Source organism: Felis catus, chromosome B3 (genome assembly GCF_018350175.1).
Source record: "Felis catus isolate Fca126 chromosome B3, F.catus_Fca126_mat1.0, whole genome shotgun sequence".
Lineage (NCBI taxonomy): Eukaryota > Metazoa > Chordata > Mammalia > Carnivora > Felidae > Felis > Felis catus.
The window spans coordinates 119,555,183-119,573,994 of NC_058373.1; the positions used below are offsets into that span (position 1 = coordinate 119,555,183).

At 45.0% G+C, this 18,812-nt stretch overlaps 1 protein-coding gene across 10 annotated transcripts in view; it reads right to left on the reverse strand.

Annotated features, from left to right (window-relative positions):
• Positions 1 to 990: 990 nt before the first annotated feature.
• The window catches only part of AREL1 (apoptosis resistant E3 ubiquitin protein ligase 1), a 49,551-nt gene continuing 31,729 nt past the window's right edge, over positions 991 to 18,812 (reverse strand). For all 10 annotated transcript variants that reach the window (XM_023255863.2, XM_011283333.4, XM_006932993.5 and 7 more), the window contains 15 exons: positions 15,590 to 15,759; positions 15,170 to 15,350; positions 14,716 to 14,963; positions 12,906 to 12,983; positions 11,886 to 12,027; positions 11,633 to 11,754; positions 10,582 to 10,657; positions 9,726 to 9,835; positions 8,643 to 8,822; positions 8,348 to 8,473; positions 7,522 to 7,651; positions 7,376 to 7,434; positions 4,648 to 4,737; positions 4,069 to 4,244; positions 991 to 3,963 (listed from right to left, as the gene is read on the reverse strand). In XM_023255863.2, the coding sequence (XP_023111631.2) occupies positions 3,861 to 3,963; positions 4,069 to 4,244; positions 4,648 to 4,737; positions 7,376 to 7,434; positions 7,522 to 7,651; positions 8,348 to 8,473; positions 8,643 to 8,822; positions 9,726 to 9,835; positions 10,582 to 10,657; positions 11,633 to 11,754; positions 11,886 to 12,027; positions 12,906 to 12,983; positions 14,716 to 14,963; positions 15,170 to 15,350; positions 15,590 to 15,759 (1,991 nt within the window). In that variant the 3' untranslated portion in view covers positions 991 to 3,860. The remainder of the gene's footprint in view (positions 3,964 to 4,068; positions 4,245 to 4,647; positions 4,738 to 7,375; positions 7,435 to 7,521; positions 7,652 to 8,347; positions 8,474 to 8,642; positions 8,823 to 9,725; positions 9,836 to 10,581; positions 10,658 to 11,632; positions 11,755 to 11,885; positions 12,028 to 12,905; positions 12,984 to 14,715; positions 14,964 to 15,169; positions 15,351 to 15,589; positions 15,760 to 18,812) is intronic.

The following is an 18,812-nucleotide window of genomic DNA, read 5'->3' on the forward strand; positions in this document are numbered from 1 at the left end:
AGATCATGACCTGAGCCGAAGTCGGCCACTTAACTGGCTGAGTCACCCAGGCGCCCTTCCTTTGTAATTATTAAATTGTGCATGCCTGTTGACCTTTTCTTTGTATATATGTTACATCTCAAAAGAAAAAAAGGAAATTTGTTTTTAAATAAAAGTATTACAGAATACCTGAAGTTGTTCGATTATGCTTGAGGGTCTAAGTGAAGCAGAAGTAGAGACAAGGAGCCTCTGGGTCAAGCCACCTGTCAGAGAATCTCTATTGTGGTTCTCAGAGAAGTGTGGCTGGGCAGAGGTCGGAGGGCTCACTGCAGTGGCTCAGAGGTAACAGTGCATGACAGGCTAAAGTTAGCACTTACTGTGTTAATTCAAGAGCAATCCGGCCACCCTCTTGGGTCTTAAGATTAACTTCATGATAGGCTGAAATCAATCAATGATGACCGTTCCCAGGGACTCACTCAAAGCCATGAGAACAGCAAGTATAAAAGACGTAGGACTGGTAACCTAAAAACATGAAGTTAGAGGCGCAGAACTGTGTTTTTTTTAAGGACATCTCATATCACTCAGAAGCTTGAGGTGGGAGTAGAGTGACAGCACTCTAAGGGTGGCGTTCAAACTTAAGATTCCAATTCACTAGGTCTGGGAGATGGGGCAAAAATCAGTACTTTAAACACAATTCCAAAGGGAATTTTGTTGATCTTCCAATTTTCCCAATTGGGAACCAATAAGTAATGACACCAAGATTACTTCCCCAATAAGGCCAGGGCCCCGAGGTCTGGTTTTCTGCCACACTTACCTTTGGTTGGAAAAGAATTGGTACCATGTGCCCCTCCCCTCCAAACTTTTTGAGAGGCAGTATTTTTGTCTGCCATGCCAGCCCACTTCGGGGAGGGTGGGGAGGGGGAGAGGAGGCGTGGAAATAAGCGTGATTGTATACAAACCAGAAGGCTATACACATCACTTAACAGTGGTTACCGCTGGATGGCAGGTGAATTATTTCTCTCGTGCTTTTTATTTCCAAATTTTCTATGCTGAGTTTCTTACACAGTAATAACAACAAATTCATGTTTAAAAGACTGATGAAAACAGACACCCTCTGCTCTTGCCACACTGGTTTCTTGTTCAGGAGGTGGGCGCAAGCACCTGTCAGGCACCATGGCCCTGCCCGGCATCAGGGACAGCGGTCAGGGAAGGACGGAGGCGCGAGAAGAGCTGGGACAGGCCAGGGCTCTGTGCGCACGTTCTACCTGGCGCTGGGAGCTTCTCAAAGAATTACTGGGAAAATGCAAAAACATTTCCAAATCTTTCTTTTCCTTCCCCACCTCCAGTTTGAGCCCTGAGTCGCCACTTAAAGAAGAGTCACTCGCTACATAACCCTTTTCGATATTTATTTCCTGTACAAAATATTTACAGTCTCACTACAGCTGCCTGGCCCCTTTGCCTGGCCTGACGGACCTGCAGCAGGGCTTGGTCTCTAGAAAACACGCTGATGCTCTCCCTGCTGTTCACTTGCTGCTTGGCTTCCTTCAAAGACACTAAAAGGCCAGTCGTTCAGCCCGCCTCCCCAAGTACCTGGGCCACAAGGGCATAAACAAAAGAACTGGCCAAAAGAAGAAACACGAAAGTAAAAATTGCCCGAGAAGTAACACATATTCCTCCTTCTCTCTGACATGTACCTTTTTCTCCCATATTGACTAGTACCAGAGCAAGATTAGAAAAAAAGAGAAAAGAAAAAGGCCAAACAGAGCAAAGACACTTCTGAACAGACTTGGGAGAGGGAGTACACTGGAAGAGTAGAAAACCACAACAGTATCAAAGGGTTTTGTTACACAAAGACCCTGGGGCCGAGGCCCACCACAGGCACGCAAGCGGCCGCAGCCAGCCGCGGTGGCACCCAGGATGCTCTGAAAAGTGCTATGACTGGAGCTTAAAATGACAGATCTAGCCAAGAAAATCAAATCGAGCTCCAGCAGTAGTCTCTGGAGGGCCACGGAGGGGAGAATGCAGAGTCCAGAAGAGGATCAACTGCCAAGGACAGCAGAACCAGCCCACGTAGCCCCAGCTGGAAGCCCCTCTCCGGGCCCGAGGGGCAACGTCGCCTTGTCCAGGGTGATGACGAAACTCGCCTGCATGTGTGCCATGGGAAGACACTGGGGCGAGCAGCAGCACCTTGTCCTGGTCCCTGAGGAGAGCAGTGACCGTGTGGCATGGAGGACCCTGTGGGTGTCGAGGCCCTGACGCTGGATCCCAGACCCCAAGAATGAGGTCGGCACCCATGCCAAGGACAAATGATGACTGCGAAGGAGTGAGGTCAGGCAGCAGCGGGAGCAGCTCGGGAGGGCTTGTTCCTTGTGATCCCTGGGAACGGGAGGGCTCAGACATGCTTCCGGGAGGCCAGGGCATTGCCATAAGTCCTGCCTCATCTCTGGCCTCTGTACTTGCTGGTTTTGGCAGTAAGGATGGCTTGTAATATTCTCAGAGTTGAATGCCCCGTTGAGAAGGGTAGCTTGCAGCAAAGCCTTCTTAAACACAGAAATTTGGAGAGTTGATGAGAGTTTGAGTCTTGAAGATGTGTGTATTCAAACTGTAATGAGAAAGGATGGTGTGATCTTCCAAGAGACAGCTGCAGGTTCTCTTCAGTCATCGTGTAACCGAACCTACTAGATCGTCCTCCCTCCACCGGGACTCCTGCTGGCAACTGACAGAGTGAAGTCACTGAGCAGCTGGGTGTTTGTTGTCTGACACAGCTCTTCTATGTATGTTCCTTGTGCCCTGACCCCAAGGACCTGTGACTGAGCCACAGGTCCCTTTTCCCTTGCCTCAGTGCTGCCAGAGACAACCAAGCAGAGAGAACCAGGCATTGTTAGCATGCTATTCTTACTGTCTCAATCCCTTGCTACAAAATTTTCTTCCATAGAAAGCTAAAGAATCCCTAGCTCTTAGCAGACGGAATAAGTTGAAGGTAAGTGGCCAGGCCCAGCCACACCTCAGTGTAAAGAACAAACTCAGGGACAAACGTCAGTAGTCTTCAAGCCAGCCATGTGCCTAGACGTGTCCCGGGCCCTAAGGGAAAATCATATTCGGCACTGGAAGCTACAGCCCAGCTATCTTTCACATTCTTGGGTCTGTTTTTCTCACTGGCTCAAACTCAAAAAAAAAAGCGTAGAGAGTTCTTTATGGATTAATGATCATTTCCAGAAATGCCTTCAGGGAAAAAGCTCCTTTTCCAGTTCTGACACCACACAAAAAAAATCCTTTTGTGCTATCAGTCCCCATTAGAGGTAGTCCAGTGCCATGGCCTGAGCCTGCCATTGTGCAGAGGGACAAAAATGAAGACTGCTCATGCGGGCCCCTTCCTCGCGGTGCTTCTCCCGGCTCCTGGTGAGAAGAGGCAATCACCATGCCCACAAGAGGGACTCACATCACCTCAGGTCAAGTAGTGAGGGCTGCAGAGGGGATCTCTCAGGGACACCAGCAGAGGAGGCTGAGCAAGGAGGAGGCCAGCCTTCTAAGAAAGCCGAGCCCTTTGTGTAATCTTCCTCAGCTAGTGAAGCAGCTCCCGCCACCGAGATCTTCTAAGAACCAAATGAAGTTACGGCAGCACGGTCCTCCTCTCGTGACTGAGTGAGCAGCTCACATGACACACCGTGCCCAAGTGGCCCATGGGAGAAATGTGTAGGGAGCAGCAAGGGAAGGATCCAGCTCACAGATGACCAAATACTCCAGCTACTGGGGAGCATGCAGCAGCTTCTGGCCGATGGTTCCGTGTACGTTACATGGATGTCTGGGTCAGTGTTATCACGCTGTTACGTGCACCCAGGTGCTCCGGAAAGCACAGGGCCGGGGGGATGGCAGGAGGGCGGTCAGAGCATGCCAAAGCCCTCGCAGCCCTCACTGATGGCCAGCTGCAGCATCCTGTGCACCTCTTCGTACGAGTCATACGTGGGGAGGCACAGCTGGTTAAAACTGGAAGGGCAAGGGGAGAAGGGATTAACTCACACTGCCAGAAGCACTGGCAGGGGCTGGGACGACCCTCCCCCGTGAGCGTGCACTGGACGGTCTGGTACGCACCACGTGTGTGCAGTCGGGAGCGTGCTGTGGGTCGGAGCAGCAATAATCTGGAATGAGGGACAGAGGGCAGCGAAACCTCCGGGTGGTAGCTGAGAGGAGCCTGTTGTGAACTGTAGCAGCCGAGCCAACTCCTCCTGGGTCAGACTGGAAACCACAGTCCAGAACCATCTCATGACCTGCCAGAGAGAGAGAGCACAAGGTGGGGTCACACTCAAGTGTGCAGCCTAGGATCTGACCCCTGGGGAGAGAACAGGATACTCTGAAGTGGGCGACAAGGGTAGCAATGGTTACAGTCGACAACCTCTTTACGAATTTCTGTTGTCACATGGTCAGCAGGGTGGTCGTTGATTGCCTGGTTCTATTCCTTTGCATTTCTCACGTACGACTCCTGTGGCAGGCAGCACAACAGCCCCGAGGGACCAGGGCTCCCTTCTGCCTGGACAACCACCTGTCTCTCCCTCATGTGTCATTTTTTCCCAGTCGATACGTCTGCCTCTCTGATTTCTGGATACTTCTCTTCTGAAAGCTTTTCCTTGTAACAGGGCACAAATCCAATGAAAGGAAGTTTGGCCCACTTACCTTTTCTCTGAAATGCCATGAGCCGCCAACGACCACGGCGTGGGCTTTGAAGTCAGACACACTGATGTCCCCAGTCCCACACATCAGCAGCTGGAGAAAATAGTCAGGTGTTACCAGGACAATCAGGGGACAAAGATGCAACATAAGGTCAAAATTGCCTGTGTTAACATGCAAAATATGGAATAAAGAAAACACCAGGAAAAAGACCATAAGGTGAGATCATAATGCCAGAACTCTGCTTTAGGAAAATTAATTATAACAGGCCAATGGTTCCTAACCAGCGTGGTAAAAATCACACAGCTTTTTTTTTTTTTTTTTTATAAATTTTTTTTTTCAACACTTTCATTTATTGTTGGGACAGAGAGAGACAGAGCATGAACAGGGGAGGGGCAGAGAGAGAGGGAGACACAGAATCGGAAACAGGCTCCAGGCTCTGAGCCATCAGCCCAGAGCCTGACGCGGGGCTCGAACTCACGGACCGCGAGATTGTGACCTGGCTGAAGTCGGACGCTTAACCAACTGTGCCACCCAGGCGCCCCAAAAATCACACAGCTTTTTAAAAAAATATGTAGATGCCCAAAGCCTTACCCCAGACCTATGGAATCAAAATCTCCAGGAATGGGTTAGGAACTTGTGTATTTTGAAAAAGTTTCCTGTTACTGATGTGCACCCCTAATTAAGAACTACTGGGTGATCAGTCGATTCAACATCTGACTCTTGATTTTGGCTCAGGTCATGATCCCAGGGTCGTGGGATTGAGCCCTGTGTCGGGCTCGGCACTGGGTTCGTAGTCTGCTTAAGATTCTCTCTCTCCCTCTGCCCTACTCGCACAAGCTCTCTCTCTCTAAAAAAATAAAATAAAAAGGCACACAGAATAAGAACTGCTTTCTTGTTTAAAAAAACAAAAAACAAAAAACTGCTGCAGACTATTTTGAATTGAGACAAAGGACAAAAAAAGAACCAAGTATTTACTGAGTCTGCTTTGGAGAGAGCCTAGGAACACCAGGAAGAAAAGGCAGGCCCGTTCCCTCTGATGAAAAGTCCCAGCTCCTATGAATATTTCAGATGGCCTTTTCTGTTTCCCTTCTTTTGTGGATTGGGATCCATCCTTCTTTTGTGGACTGAACTTTTACTACCTTCCCTTTAGCCCGGCCTCTACTTGATCAGATAAATTAAAAAGTATACCAAAAAAATGAGAACATTAATGACTTCAGAGGCCTAATATCCTAATTTGGTTCAGGCTCCAGCATGTGACTTAGCAGACTGTGAGTACTTACTCAATAGTTATAAAAAATGATACATCTTGGGGCGCCTGGGTGGCTCAGTCCGTTAAGCGTCCAACTTCGGCCCAGGTCATGATCTCGCGGTTCGTCAGTCCGAGCCGCACGTCAGCCTGTATGCTGACAGCTCAGAGCCTGGAGCCTGCTTTGGATTCTGTATCTCCCTCTCTCTCTGCCCCTCCCCAGTCTGCACTGTCTCTCTCTGTCTCTGTCTGTCTCTCAAAAATCAATAAATGTTTAAAAAAAAAAAAAAAAGATACATCCTAATCAAGAGACCAGAAAAGCCCAAATTAAACCTGAGGAGCCTTGCCTCCTTCAAGAAGAAACTGCTAAGCTAATGAGTGAGAGTAGAGTGTGAGTAGAGTGCCGGGTAACTGTAAGAGACTGTGTCCTTCCTTCCTACTCACTTTAAAACGTTGTTACAAATGCCATGCTTCATGGTAAAACAAAATAACACCAGTAGCTAGCTATTCCTCAGCCCCCAAAATAAACAGCACTAGATGATAGCCTACGGGAAAGTTTAGGCTGAGAGATGGAGCGTTCATTTTGTTTGAATTTCATGTATGAAGGTACAAATGTGATGAAAATTGCACCCGGCTTTAATTCTTGTTCTTGAAGCCAATACAGTTAATAAGAATAAACACTCTACAAGACCACGTGAAACTACTTTTTTGTTTTCTCATTTTTGAAGAATTTCCTCCTTACAGGCAACAGTTTGCAAAAACACACTCTTCATAAAAGCTGTGTGAAGTGGGAACTGATAAGTTGCCTTGTATGCATCATCTGTGAGCAGCAAGTAAGTAACCAACTGATTTTATTTTTTGCCCACAAGTTCTATTTTGATAATTACAGAATGGCATTCACCATCTTATAGCATTTTTCGGTTGTTACAGGATCTGAATAAGAATATATTAACTATATAGCGTTGTGACCCCAAGCTTTGAAATATGTCACATCTTTTGGTTTGTCTCCTTCCCTGGGACATAGCTCCATGATGGCAGGGGCTTTGTCCTATTCACTGCTAGTTCTCTAATGCTTCAAATGTCCAAAGGACGTTTGTGTAAGTGTCTCATACAGGAGACAATAGTCTCTGTACAAAATATTCTATTATTCCCTAAAATCAACTTTAAATGTCATGGGATTTACAAGGACTGCACAAAATACCAATGTTCTTTACTATTCAACCAGTTATCAATAATATTTGATGAATAAATGGCTATTAATTATTACTCTTCAAGGGTAATTAGCTACAGTTTCTAATTTTCACATTCTAATGTTCTGAAAGCTGGTGAAAGGGTAAATGCATGGGAGGGTCACAAAAGGGAAACCAACTCTAGAACGAAGGACTTCCCCACCTCATCTCATAAGAGAAGACACAACAAGCTGGTTCCTGCGTGCACACTCAAATACCCAGTCAAGAATGGGGGTCTGCAATTGCAAGCACTTACTTCAAGCTCGTTTTCATCAAAAATGGCCAAAAGGTTCTCAGGGACCAACTCATTCAGACCTGAAACAAAGTAGCCAAGTTAAAGCCAGACCCACTTTGTGGATACCGGGATTTTTATCTCAAGACCAAGAACAGACAGGCTCTCACCTTTTAAGAAGTGTTCCACCTCCTCTTTCACTTGACTGGCCAGTCGGTATTGGGCCAGTAGATTTAAATAGAAGATTTTATTCGTATTAGTGACTGGGGTTTGAGCTCCACCTGTCACGAGCTCTACCACCTGAAAGAAGAGGCAAAAGAGACGGGGGAGGCTGTGGCTGGGAGTTGACGACACTCAGCCGCTACGTCCCATAAACACAGCATTATCAAACTCCATCACAGCAATGAGCATCTGCTGCACCCTCAACCTCGCAACACACCTGGTTTCATATACTTACTAAGCTTCAGCGGTCCTACCACAGCACATTCTACTAGCTACTAGGGTATCGGAGCGAGTCTTCTCTGACCTGGTCAACTAGTGGGGACGGAACAGGAAGATATTATGGTTCCTTGTCAGCAAGAGCCTCATGTCTCTATGATCCCAAATTAAGCCCCTACTGACCTTTGGGACACTGCCGTTCCCCCAAAGCTACTTATGCAGTGGCACTTCATTATCACTAAGTTCTTTTTCTACTGGAAAGGAGGAGTGGGTAGGATATATGGGTACATGTGTCTTTCACTCCATTAAATGGGCCAAGATCATCAACCGTGGGATGCAATGTCCTGATATGGTTGCCACTAGCCTCACGTGCTTACATTAATGACAATGAAATAAAGTGAAAAATTCAGTTATTTGGTGGATAACAAGCCACATGTTGGGTGTCCAAAAGACAGCCCAGATAAAGAACATTTCCATCATTGCGGAAAGCTCCATGTGACAGCCCTGCTGTAGAGCAGGCTGGGAACCACGGGACCCAAGTTCGGTTCTCTTTCTCACCTTATCCAATTGACCTGATTTATTATATTTCTCTTCTGCAAAGACCAGCTCCATCTCACTCATGTCATTGTTGAGGATGAAGCAAACTTTAGATTTGTAGAATTCTGGGTCATCTGTTTCAAAGTACTGAGAAGACAGAAAGACAACAGAACATGGCTACTCGTACCCAGAAAGGCAATTTGTAACTGCTTGGAACCACTTACCCCTCCCCCCTTAAGAACAATGAGCGCAGAGTGGAGGAATTCCAGAATTAATGGCCAGGAGCCTTGGTAAAAACACATACCTAAGACATTACCTTATAATGCATACGTAGGCCTATGATCTGGGCCAAAAAAGAGCGGGTGAATCGAGCTCGGACCAATTGCTTGTAGGCTCCTCCTAGAGAGGACTCATAGAGACACTTGCCCACCAACCGCCCTGCAAACTCATACACCTTCAAGCGTAGATGAGCAGGGCGATTAGGATTGGGATGTACCTGTGAAAGAAAGAGATTAAAAGGCTCTGGGGCACCTGAGTGGCTCAGTTAGTTAAGCTTCTGACCCTGACTCAGGTCATGATCTCACAGTTCATGAGTTCGGGCCCCACATCAGGCTCGCTGCTGTCCACCCAGAGCCACTTCAGATCCTCTGTCCCCCACCCCGACCCTCTGCCCCTCCTGACTTTATGCGCTTGCTCTCTCTCTCTCCCTCCCTCTCAGAAATAAATATTAAAAAAATAAATAAAGGCTCTGGGCCATTTTTCTTCAAGCCTGGTTCTGGAAAGACCCTCCCCAACAACTCCATCCCAAGGAAGCAAGAATTTCAGTGTTAGAATCAAAGAGTTGTCTAAATGCCATTAGTTGTTTGGTAGCTAACATGAGTAATTTAGACTGACTGGAAGATAGAGGGCAAAGATGGATTTACAGTAAATAGAAGAATCTTACATTAAGTCTGTGGTCCCTGGCTGAGTATGGAAGTTAACCAATGGATGATGGGAGGTCTTTTCCCTAAACCTGAAATTCTTTCAAACGAAGTCTACTTCTCTACTGTTTATACCTCTGCCTAGTCAAAGATCTAGTTCAAAAGTCAATGGCCTTAGGTATATCTTGAGAAAAGTGGCTTAATCATTATAATAGTAATTAGTAGAATGGCCATTGCACTAAAATACTTTTTAGTCAAATACACATCGTCTGCATTTTCTCTTATTTTGCACATGAAATAATAAAGGCAAAGAGGAGGGAAGCAATCTAATTGGTTCATACTGTAAGTATCGAGATTAAGAACAAGACACAGGTTGCCAGATTTCCAGGACAGTTGCATGATCTCAAACCCTTGTTGGAGTTACGTATTGTGATGCAACTGACATTTTCCACCCGCCCACAGGGAAGTCGCAAACTCACTAATGCTTGGTTGTTGTCACTGAATCGGGTGAAGAGCTGATTGGTGGTATCAAATAATGCTTTGCAGATTAGCTCGAACCATTCCCGGCGAGGCCCTCCCCAGTCCAGAGCTGAAAGGTATAATAAAAATAAAAAGGGACTCTGGCCTACCACCTCTTGTTGCTTGTGTTCCTCTATTCATCATTCGACACTCTCCACCTTCCTTCCATTCCACTACGTGAGTGTTTCCCCATTCCAACCCACATAACCTGAGGGCTTTTTTTTTTTTGGAAACCCCATCCCTTTCTGTAGGATTAAAGGACTCAAGATATTTTGTTCACTAAGCTAATGCCCCCTAGTATGGAAACACGGGAGATCAGAGATCCCAGGAAATGGACTTTTCTCTTGTTCTGCAAAGGTTACTACATTCCCTTCTGGTCCCAACTCTTAGCACTTGCCTCCAAGTCCCTCTGTCTGTGCTCTACAGGCTCCACCAAGCTACCTGGCCAGTAAACACCACATCTTCTGTTTCAATTTATGACTTCTTTTCCCTTTAGGAAAATAAGCTTGGGCAGGGGCAGGGGTAGGGGGGATATTTTTGTTCTTTGTGGAAAGCAGGTAAGGAGGAGAGGAGGAGTGGGGAAGAGAGTTAAAGAAAATGAATATGAGGGGCACCTGGGTGGCTCGGTCGGTTAAGTGTCCAACTCTTGATCTGGGTCATGATCGCACGGCTCGTGGGATGGAGCCCCGCATGGGGCTCCACTTGGGATTCTCTACTCCCTTCTCTCTGCCACCCCCCATCTCTCCCTCTCTCTCTCTCTCTCTCTCAAAATAAATAAACTTAAAAAGCAAAAGAATATGAAATTTTAAAACTGACCTTCTTCATCTTGGAAAACCACTTCAAAGTTCTTGCTCCAATCTGAGATGGAGAAATTCCGAGTAGCTTTCAGAGACTGAAAAGCAGTGAAGGGAAGGAAACTGTCAGAAGACTGGCTGGCATCTCTTGGGTGTTCAACACAAAAACGCAAGAACAATGCCACTGTCCCTGTAACCATTAGTACTTGGAGGAGATACAGTACTCAGATATAAGCTTTAACCATGCCATCTTATTATTTAAAATGCACAGATCTCCGGAAGAAACTTAAGAGTTTAAAAAACAACCTAATTCATCTTTATACCATTGCTTTGTTGGGAAGTTTTGAAGCTTTTTTTTTTTTTTTAAATGCTCATTTTATTAATTAGAAAACTCTTACATGAAGAAATAAAAAGGACTCAAATCAGTAAGCTGTCAGCAAGAGAACCAAGGAGTCCTGGTTTTCAAGTACAGTGTTCACTAGAAATCTTTATCCACAGGCTATGTTCAGACAGGGAGCCATGCCACACAGGGAATGTGGCTGAGAAAAGGGGTTTCCAGTCACACCTACCAGAGCCAAACATCACAAACACTTTCTGGACAGGGACCAAGCCTTCTCATTCTCGAGGAATGCAAGAATTATGCCAGTGTCTGTGCAGTGGAGACAGACACACATCAGGTGCTCCTTTTCCATCAGACCAGAGTGACAACAAAAGTCATTTCCTTTTAATCCAACAAGAGCTCTTCTATTCCAGGGATTCAAGAGTAAGAACTTTCTTCTGTCAACCACTACTTCTACCTTCCCCACACACAAGTTCCAGGAGATGGTTCAGGAACGAGTTCGGTACAGATTATAAAGCCGACGTGGCAACTAGTCTCTCCCCTGAATAACAGGTCTTGAACAAATCTACTCCAAACTTAGTACATAATCAAACAAAGAGAAGAGCAGTTTTTAACAGAGATGTTTAAAGAGAAGGGAAATTGGGGTTTCAACCTGCAGAACATAACCAAACACCAAAGAGGTTTCTAGTTGCAAAATCCTGACAACTGACAACGGAAATGAAACTTTACGCACCGATTCCAACAACGTGTGTCTGCTGACCTTCAGGGTGACTTTGGAATGTGGTCTTTTCATATGCACCTGCCGAAGCTCTCGCTGGAAAAAGTTCACCTTGTCCTGAAAGGTCTCGGAGCCTCCTGAGGAGCAAGAAGATCCATCATGATCACAGCCTCATCTCAAGACACCTGTGCAGTCCACACCACACCTTCAGACGCCCAGCGTGGCTGGGGTCACTGCCTTCCCTGTCAGAACCCCTGTCCAATCTTACCTATATTCTTATGGAGAGAGCGGATGAAAGTGGCTGCTAGAATGTTCCTCTCCTTACAGCTGAGCTCCACGGGCGGCTGAATGCCATCATCTACCACCAGTGTCAGGAGCTTATGAACGGGGTCGGGGCCGAGGTATGAAAACTAACAAAGGACAAAAGAAAAGGTTTAGTGTAAAACCCTCAAATCCAGCAAAAACTTTCCCTATCCCTAACCTTCAGTACCAACCAACCAACAAGTTAAGCCTGTTTTCTCTAAGTGAGTACCTACTAGGAGTGTATCACTGTGTTTTTCATCTCTGTGCTCTACAATCCGATCTTATGTTAAATTACTGGAGTCACAGAGACTGCCTTTAGTGAGGATCGCAGGTTAACAATACAGACCTCCTAACATAAAATATAAGAAGGGTGTACTCTTGAAACCAATATTGCGCTGTATGTTAACTAACGAGAATTTAAACAAATAAAAAAAACTATCAAGGTTATTATAGGTAAATGTGTGTGTGTGTGTGTGTGTATGTGTGTATATATACATATAGAAACACACATACACTGTTGAAGGCAGGAAGGATATACAAATACTGATGAGGTTGGGCAAACTGGCTGGAGGAAAGCAATTTGCCTTTAGATTCCAAAAGCTCGGAAAGTTAAAACAAATGTTTTTAATAAATGAGAATGCTGATTCTAAAAGAGTTAGCTTTAGCATGTTGGAAAACCAAGCTTGGGCCAGAACTGCCAACACCTTCTCCATTAACTTAGTCTCGGGGCAAAAGAGAACTGTTGAAGAATTCTGATTTGCTACTAATTCTTGTTTCTTTAGGCATGTGTCTTTCTAGAACTTCTGTATTCTTCATGCCATGTTGTGAGGACAAAAGATGACCCTTTCTTTATTCGGCAATGAACTCCGTGTGCACAGTAAGAACTTCCAGAAACACCAAAAGCCCTTCTAGGAATAAACGAAAGGCTGAAACATTCCAGAACTGAAGCCTGCTCAGCATAAACCAAATGTAAGGTTCAACTTACTTTTGTTCCTGGGCATACTCGGAAGGTATAAAGGCGCCAGGGAATGATTTTCAGGTAGAACTCCTTCACTGAGAATTGCTGGAGGGGCAACATACAGAAAAGGAAGTGAGTGATAAATAAAAAGGGTCTATCTGGGTACTGTAATTAAAAAACCAGAGTCCCTACCTCCATTCCTCATAACCCTTTCCCTCTAGGGACAAAGAGGATATTTTTTTAGTACTAAAATAAAATATAAAATCAATTCTATCTTAAAATAGGCAAATTGAAAATATTACTCTGACAATGCAATTTCACACAGAGACATTTCATGATCTTCCTATTCAAGTCTTACTACCAGTTCTAAATGTCTGAGATCAGATTTTCACTTTATGAGTAAACATTTTACCTAGAAACAATCAAAATCTCCTTCTGTTCAGCTGAGTGCTGCTCAGACTTCCTCAATGGACAGGAGATACCTGTGGCCCCTACCCACTGCTTTATCTCTATTAGAATGGTAACCAGGGGGGCCCCTGAGTGGCTCAGTCGATTAAGCATCTGACTTCGGCTCAGGTCATGATCTCACAGTTTGTGAGTTTGAGCCCCGTGTCTGGCTCTGGGCTGACAGCTCAGAGCCCGGAGCCTGCTTCAGATTCTGTGTCTCCCTCTGTCTGCTCTGCCCCTCTGCTGCTTGCGCTCTGTCTCTCGCATTGTCTCAAAAATAAATAAACATTAAAAAAAAAAAAATTAAAAAAAAAAAAAGAATGGTACCCAGGATTTGCCACGGGAGGCCAGGTGAGGGATGGGAGGGTAAAGGTGGTCATGTGGTTGCAAACAAAAAAGCACACAAAAATAGGTGAGAATAAAGAAGGGTCTCTTTATACCATTATAAAAAAGAAAAAGACAAAGCCAATCACTTTTAATCTAAAAAAACCTGTTATCTAAATGTACAGATCTGGCTTTTTCTTGATTTAAAACAAACTCTTCATTAAGAAAATTTCAAACACATGCTAAAGAAGAGAAAATGGTATGATGAACCCATCATCAGCTTTAACAATTATCACCTCGTGGTCAAAATAGCTTCATCTGTACCTCATCCTGGCCCTCATTCCCACTCCCCTAGTTCAAAGCAGGACAAGCTTTTAATGACACTTAGCAAAGTCTGAAGTAGAAAGGAATTGGGACTCAGTTTTGGTTATGAGATTAAAGGGATAGAAAGGGATGTTTCAAGAGCTCAGTTTTCCGAGGTCTGAATGAATAAGCAAAATACAAATACTCAAAAGAAAATCCTAACACAAAGTGCCTCTTAGCTCAGGGGCCTTGGGAAGTTCACCTCCCTGCCTCTGCCAAAATTTCTGTGTTCCAATCTTGTAGCCTGAGAGAGACATGCATTTATTGTGGTTTCATGAATCCAAGAATGAAAGATCAAATTGTTTCAAAACAGCAGAAGGGGCCAACAGTAATTTTTATACTAGTGAAAAATTTTTAATGGTCAAAAGTAGCTTTCTTTAAAACTCTGGGAGCCATTCCTTGAAACACCTTCCAGAAGCAATCAAAGGGCAGAACGCCTCAGGTGCTCTAAAGCACCAAGGTACACAGACCTTCTAGACAGAGTCTTAATCCAGTCCAGTCCAAACATGTGCAGCAAAATTGGGGGTGGGGGGGGCGCAATCTTCTGCTCAAGCTTAAGTAGCCTCTCTTGGTATCCCAGAAAACCTACAAGTCAAAGATCTTGCCCTGACTCTCACACTAATGCTTTGTGGTTTTATTACCGATCGCCGAATACATGCAGGTTTAGGCAAGGGGATTTTGAGACAAGAGTGAGCGGTCCAACCTTTGGGGACACGTAGCAGTACACCTTCTTCGGTTTCTTCACCTTCTCAGGGGTCTGGCACTCGGAGGGTGAGTCTTCATCTTCCTCCTCCATGGCTGTGGAAGGCCGGCGCTGGGAGGAGCTCGTGTGCATGGGGGGAAGGTGCCAAGGTGTGCTGGTACAGTTGGTGGCATTATAAAGATAAGCCTCAAAGTAAATGCTCACTCCTGAGGTGGACACGTTGCGTTCGACAATATTCTTCTCATTCTCTGAAGCAGTAACAAGGAACAAGGTTGTAAAGTAGGAGACGTGGGAGAAAAGGAAAGACCTGTCACTAGACCTTTAGTCCAGAGGACTCTAAGCCAAGTGTGGCTCAGATGGCAAATGTTTGTGAGGTTGGTCAGAAGAACGCAGACAACACAAAGAACAAGTGGCCTGGGACCAGGACTAAATCAGAGCTTTTCTTTCAACTCACCACTTAGGACAATGATGTCAAATTCACCATTATTGATTGGCTGATTTTGGTATGAAATGCAGGCATGGAAGCAGCCACGAGAATGCAGGGTGAGTCGCAAGAACACCTGGCAGGTCTGCCTGTTGGAGGTCACAGACTTCTCAAACGAGACACCAGAGCTCTCTTCTTCTTGAGGACCGAGCTACAAGAGGAAAACCGAGCATCAGTGAACATAGAAAATTTGCCCTAGTGCATGGCAGTTTACTCTTTACAAAGAACTTTCCTATTACAAGTTAATCTAAGCCTCATAATTACTAATGGGATTGGGCACTGTCAGATGAAGGAAGGACAGTACAGAAGTCAAGGTGGAGATGAGAGGAAGTGAATCGGTAAGGGTGCGAATGACAGAAAAGGAGCACACAGAGAAGGGAAGCTGCTTACCTCATGAATGGACAAACTGTAATTGTGCTCATCTCTCAAGGACGCGGAATTGTTGGTAGGGTTGTCGTACTCATCTCGGGGCACTATTTGAAGGGTGTGTGGCTGTCCACAGGTCAATACAAGAGTAGAAAAATGGCACACTATTTTGGTCTTGGAAGGAACCACCATTCCTGAAACAGACAATGGAATCTAATCCTTAGCGGGCAGCTTATCAGAGCACAAAGATCTCTTCAATCAGTGAGTCCCAGAGAGCTGGGTCCTGCCCAATTCTTAGGGATAAACACCACCATGAAGAAGATGAGAAAAAGAAAGAAAAAGATTAATTCAAATGAACCGGGGAACTCATTTTCACAAATTTCTAACCACTGCTGCACTACACAAAAGGAGAAAAGGACTCACAGGAAACAGAACTGAAAGCTACATTGTGTCTACAGTCTCACTGGGAACCTACAAGTGAGGCAGGCCTCAGAAATTGGCGCTAAACAACCGCAAAACAAAGAAACAAAAAAACTCAGAAATACTTAGGTGGAAATCTAAGAACACATGTACATGTAGTATGTTGAAAACTAAAAAATGCTAGTGAAAGAAATGAAAAGGTCCACATAAAGTCAGAGGTCACCAAGTTCATGAACTAGAAAGCTCAACATAGTAAAAATGTCAATCCTCTCCAAATGATATTCATGTTTAATATCATTCTTATCAAAATCTCACCAAGAGTTTTTGTAGATATAGCAAATATTGTTCTAAAATTTATACGGAGAGGAGTTAAGACGGCGGAGAAGTAGGGGGACTGGGATTTCCCTCATCCCTCAAACACAGCTGTTTTGAGGTCAGAACATTTGGAACACCCAGGAATACAGGCTGCAGAGTCACAGAAAAATCTCCACAAGTGGACAGAGCAGCGTGACAGGACAGAGGTTTGTGTATGTGAATTTGGAGAGATAAAATGGGCAGTGCAGGAATGGAGGGGAGGGAACCCCTTCTGTGGAGAGACAAAAGGGAGAGAAAGGCTATGGAAGTATGATACTGTGTTTGGACAAGAGAAAACCCTCTCCAGACCACGGACTGGGGAACGAGAAATATGGAGAGTGCCAGTGTCTACTTTGCAAACAGCCGTAGGAGCTGAAGATCAGCGTTTTCAAGGGTGTGTGACTTTCTCTGTACCGGAGCCGCTGCCCAGTGCACATGCCTGGCGGGGAAGGGAGTCAGCCCCTGGGCGCGGCAGTGATCTCAGGGGCACATTGGGAGAGGACAGTCCCCTCCCTCGAGTACCGTGGTTCGAGGATTTATTGCCCCCACAAAGGACAAAAGATCTTGCAGGAATTGGCCAGCCAGAGGCCCTTTGTCAGATGGGTGGAGTGGCGTTACCCTAGAACCAGGTCTGTGTGGTGCGGATCCTTTAAGACACTGGGTTTTGAATACTAGCCTAACGCCTGGGAGGCCCGGGACAAGCCCTGGTCCAGGGAGGAGGGACTGGGGCGTCTCCATTTTTCTCCCCATCACCAACACAGTGGGGCTTCAGGGAACAGGACAGCGGCCCCCAGTGGAGGCAATACACTGACCAAACCCTGCCCCTCCGTACCTGGTAACTGCTTATCTACTGGAGTGGGACTGACACTGACCAAACCAGAGTGACACTGACAGAGCCAGACGGCCTCTCCTGCAGACCAGCAGAGCCACCGGTCCCAGGCCCCAAAAGACAACTGTCCTGCAGTTTTGTATGTTAGTCTGTTGGGTTTTCTTTTCTTTCCTTCTTTTTCTTTCTATCCTCCTCTTTTTTTCCCCCCCTTTGGAATCAGGCTCATAGTTTCTGATTTGATTTTTGGTCAATTCTGACTTATATAACATATATAAATATATAATATATATATAATGTCTATATATTACATACAGATACATATAAAATATATATGTATATGAATCTATTTTCCTTTCTCTGCTTTGGTTGTTTGTTTAATCAGGCATTTTCACTCTATTCTTTTTACACACTTTCTGTATCTCTTTATTTTCCTCTCTCTCTCTGGATCAAGCCGTATAGTTTCTTTGATTCTCTGCCTGGTCTTTTTTTTTTTTTTTTTGCCCCTTTCGCTGTTCTCTTTGTTTGGGATAAGGTTCCCCCACCTTTCCTTTTTTCCAGCGTTGCTTCAACGAACATGTCAAAGCACACCTGGTGGAAGGTCCAAACAACCCACCACTATGAGCAGTGGGATAGAGCAGCCAAATACACAACAACAGAGTGCACACAACACACTCCGGAAACAGTTCCTGAAGTGCCAGACCCTGGACAGCGTATGACCCGTTTTTAATATAGCACTCACAGGTATGGGACACATAACAAGCTATTAAAACACGTATGTGACAGGGGTGCCTGGGTGGCTCAGTAAGTTAAGCATCCAACCTTGGCTCAGATCATGATCTTGCGGTTCATGAGTTCGAGCCCTGCATCGCAGGCTCTGTGCTGACAGCTGAGAGCCTGGAGGAGCTTACTTCAGATTCTGTCTCCGTCTCTCTCTGCCCCTCCCCCACTCATGCTCTGTCTCTCTCCCTCTCTCTCTCTCAAAAATAAAAATAAACACATAAAAATATACAAAACACGTACAAGACAGAAACCTGACCAAAATGACAAAATGAAAGAATTCTCCACAAAAGGAAATCCAAGAAGAAATGCCTGCCAGAGAATTGTTCAAAACAGATATAAACTATATATATAAACAAGAATTTAGAATAACAGTCATAAGACTAATAGCTGGGCTTGAAAAAAAACACAGAAGAGAAAATACATTGCAATCCAGGCCTATCTCAAGAAGCAAGAACGATCCCAAATACATCACCTAACCTCAAACCTAAAGGAACCAGAAAGGCAGCAGTAAAGAAAGCCCAAAGCTAGCAGAAGAGAAATAATAAAGATTAGAGCTGAAATAAACAATACAGAATCCAAAAAAACAATAGGTCAATGAATCTAAGAGCCAGTTTCTTGAATGAATAAACAAAATTGATGAACCCCTAGCCAGACTTCTCAAAAAGAAAAGAGAGGACCCAAATTGATAAAATCACGAATGAAAGAGGAGAGATCACAACAAACACCACAAAAATACAACAAATTATTAGAGAATACTATGCAAAATTATATGCCAAGAAACTGGACAATCTGGAAGAAATGGACAAATTCCTAGACACCCACACACTACCAAAACTCAAAAGGGAAGAAACAGAAACTCTGAAG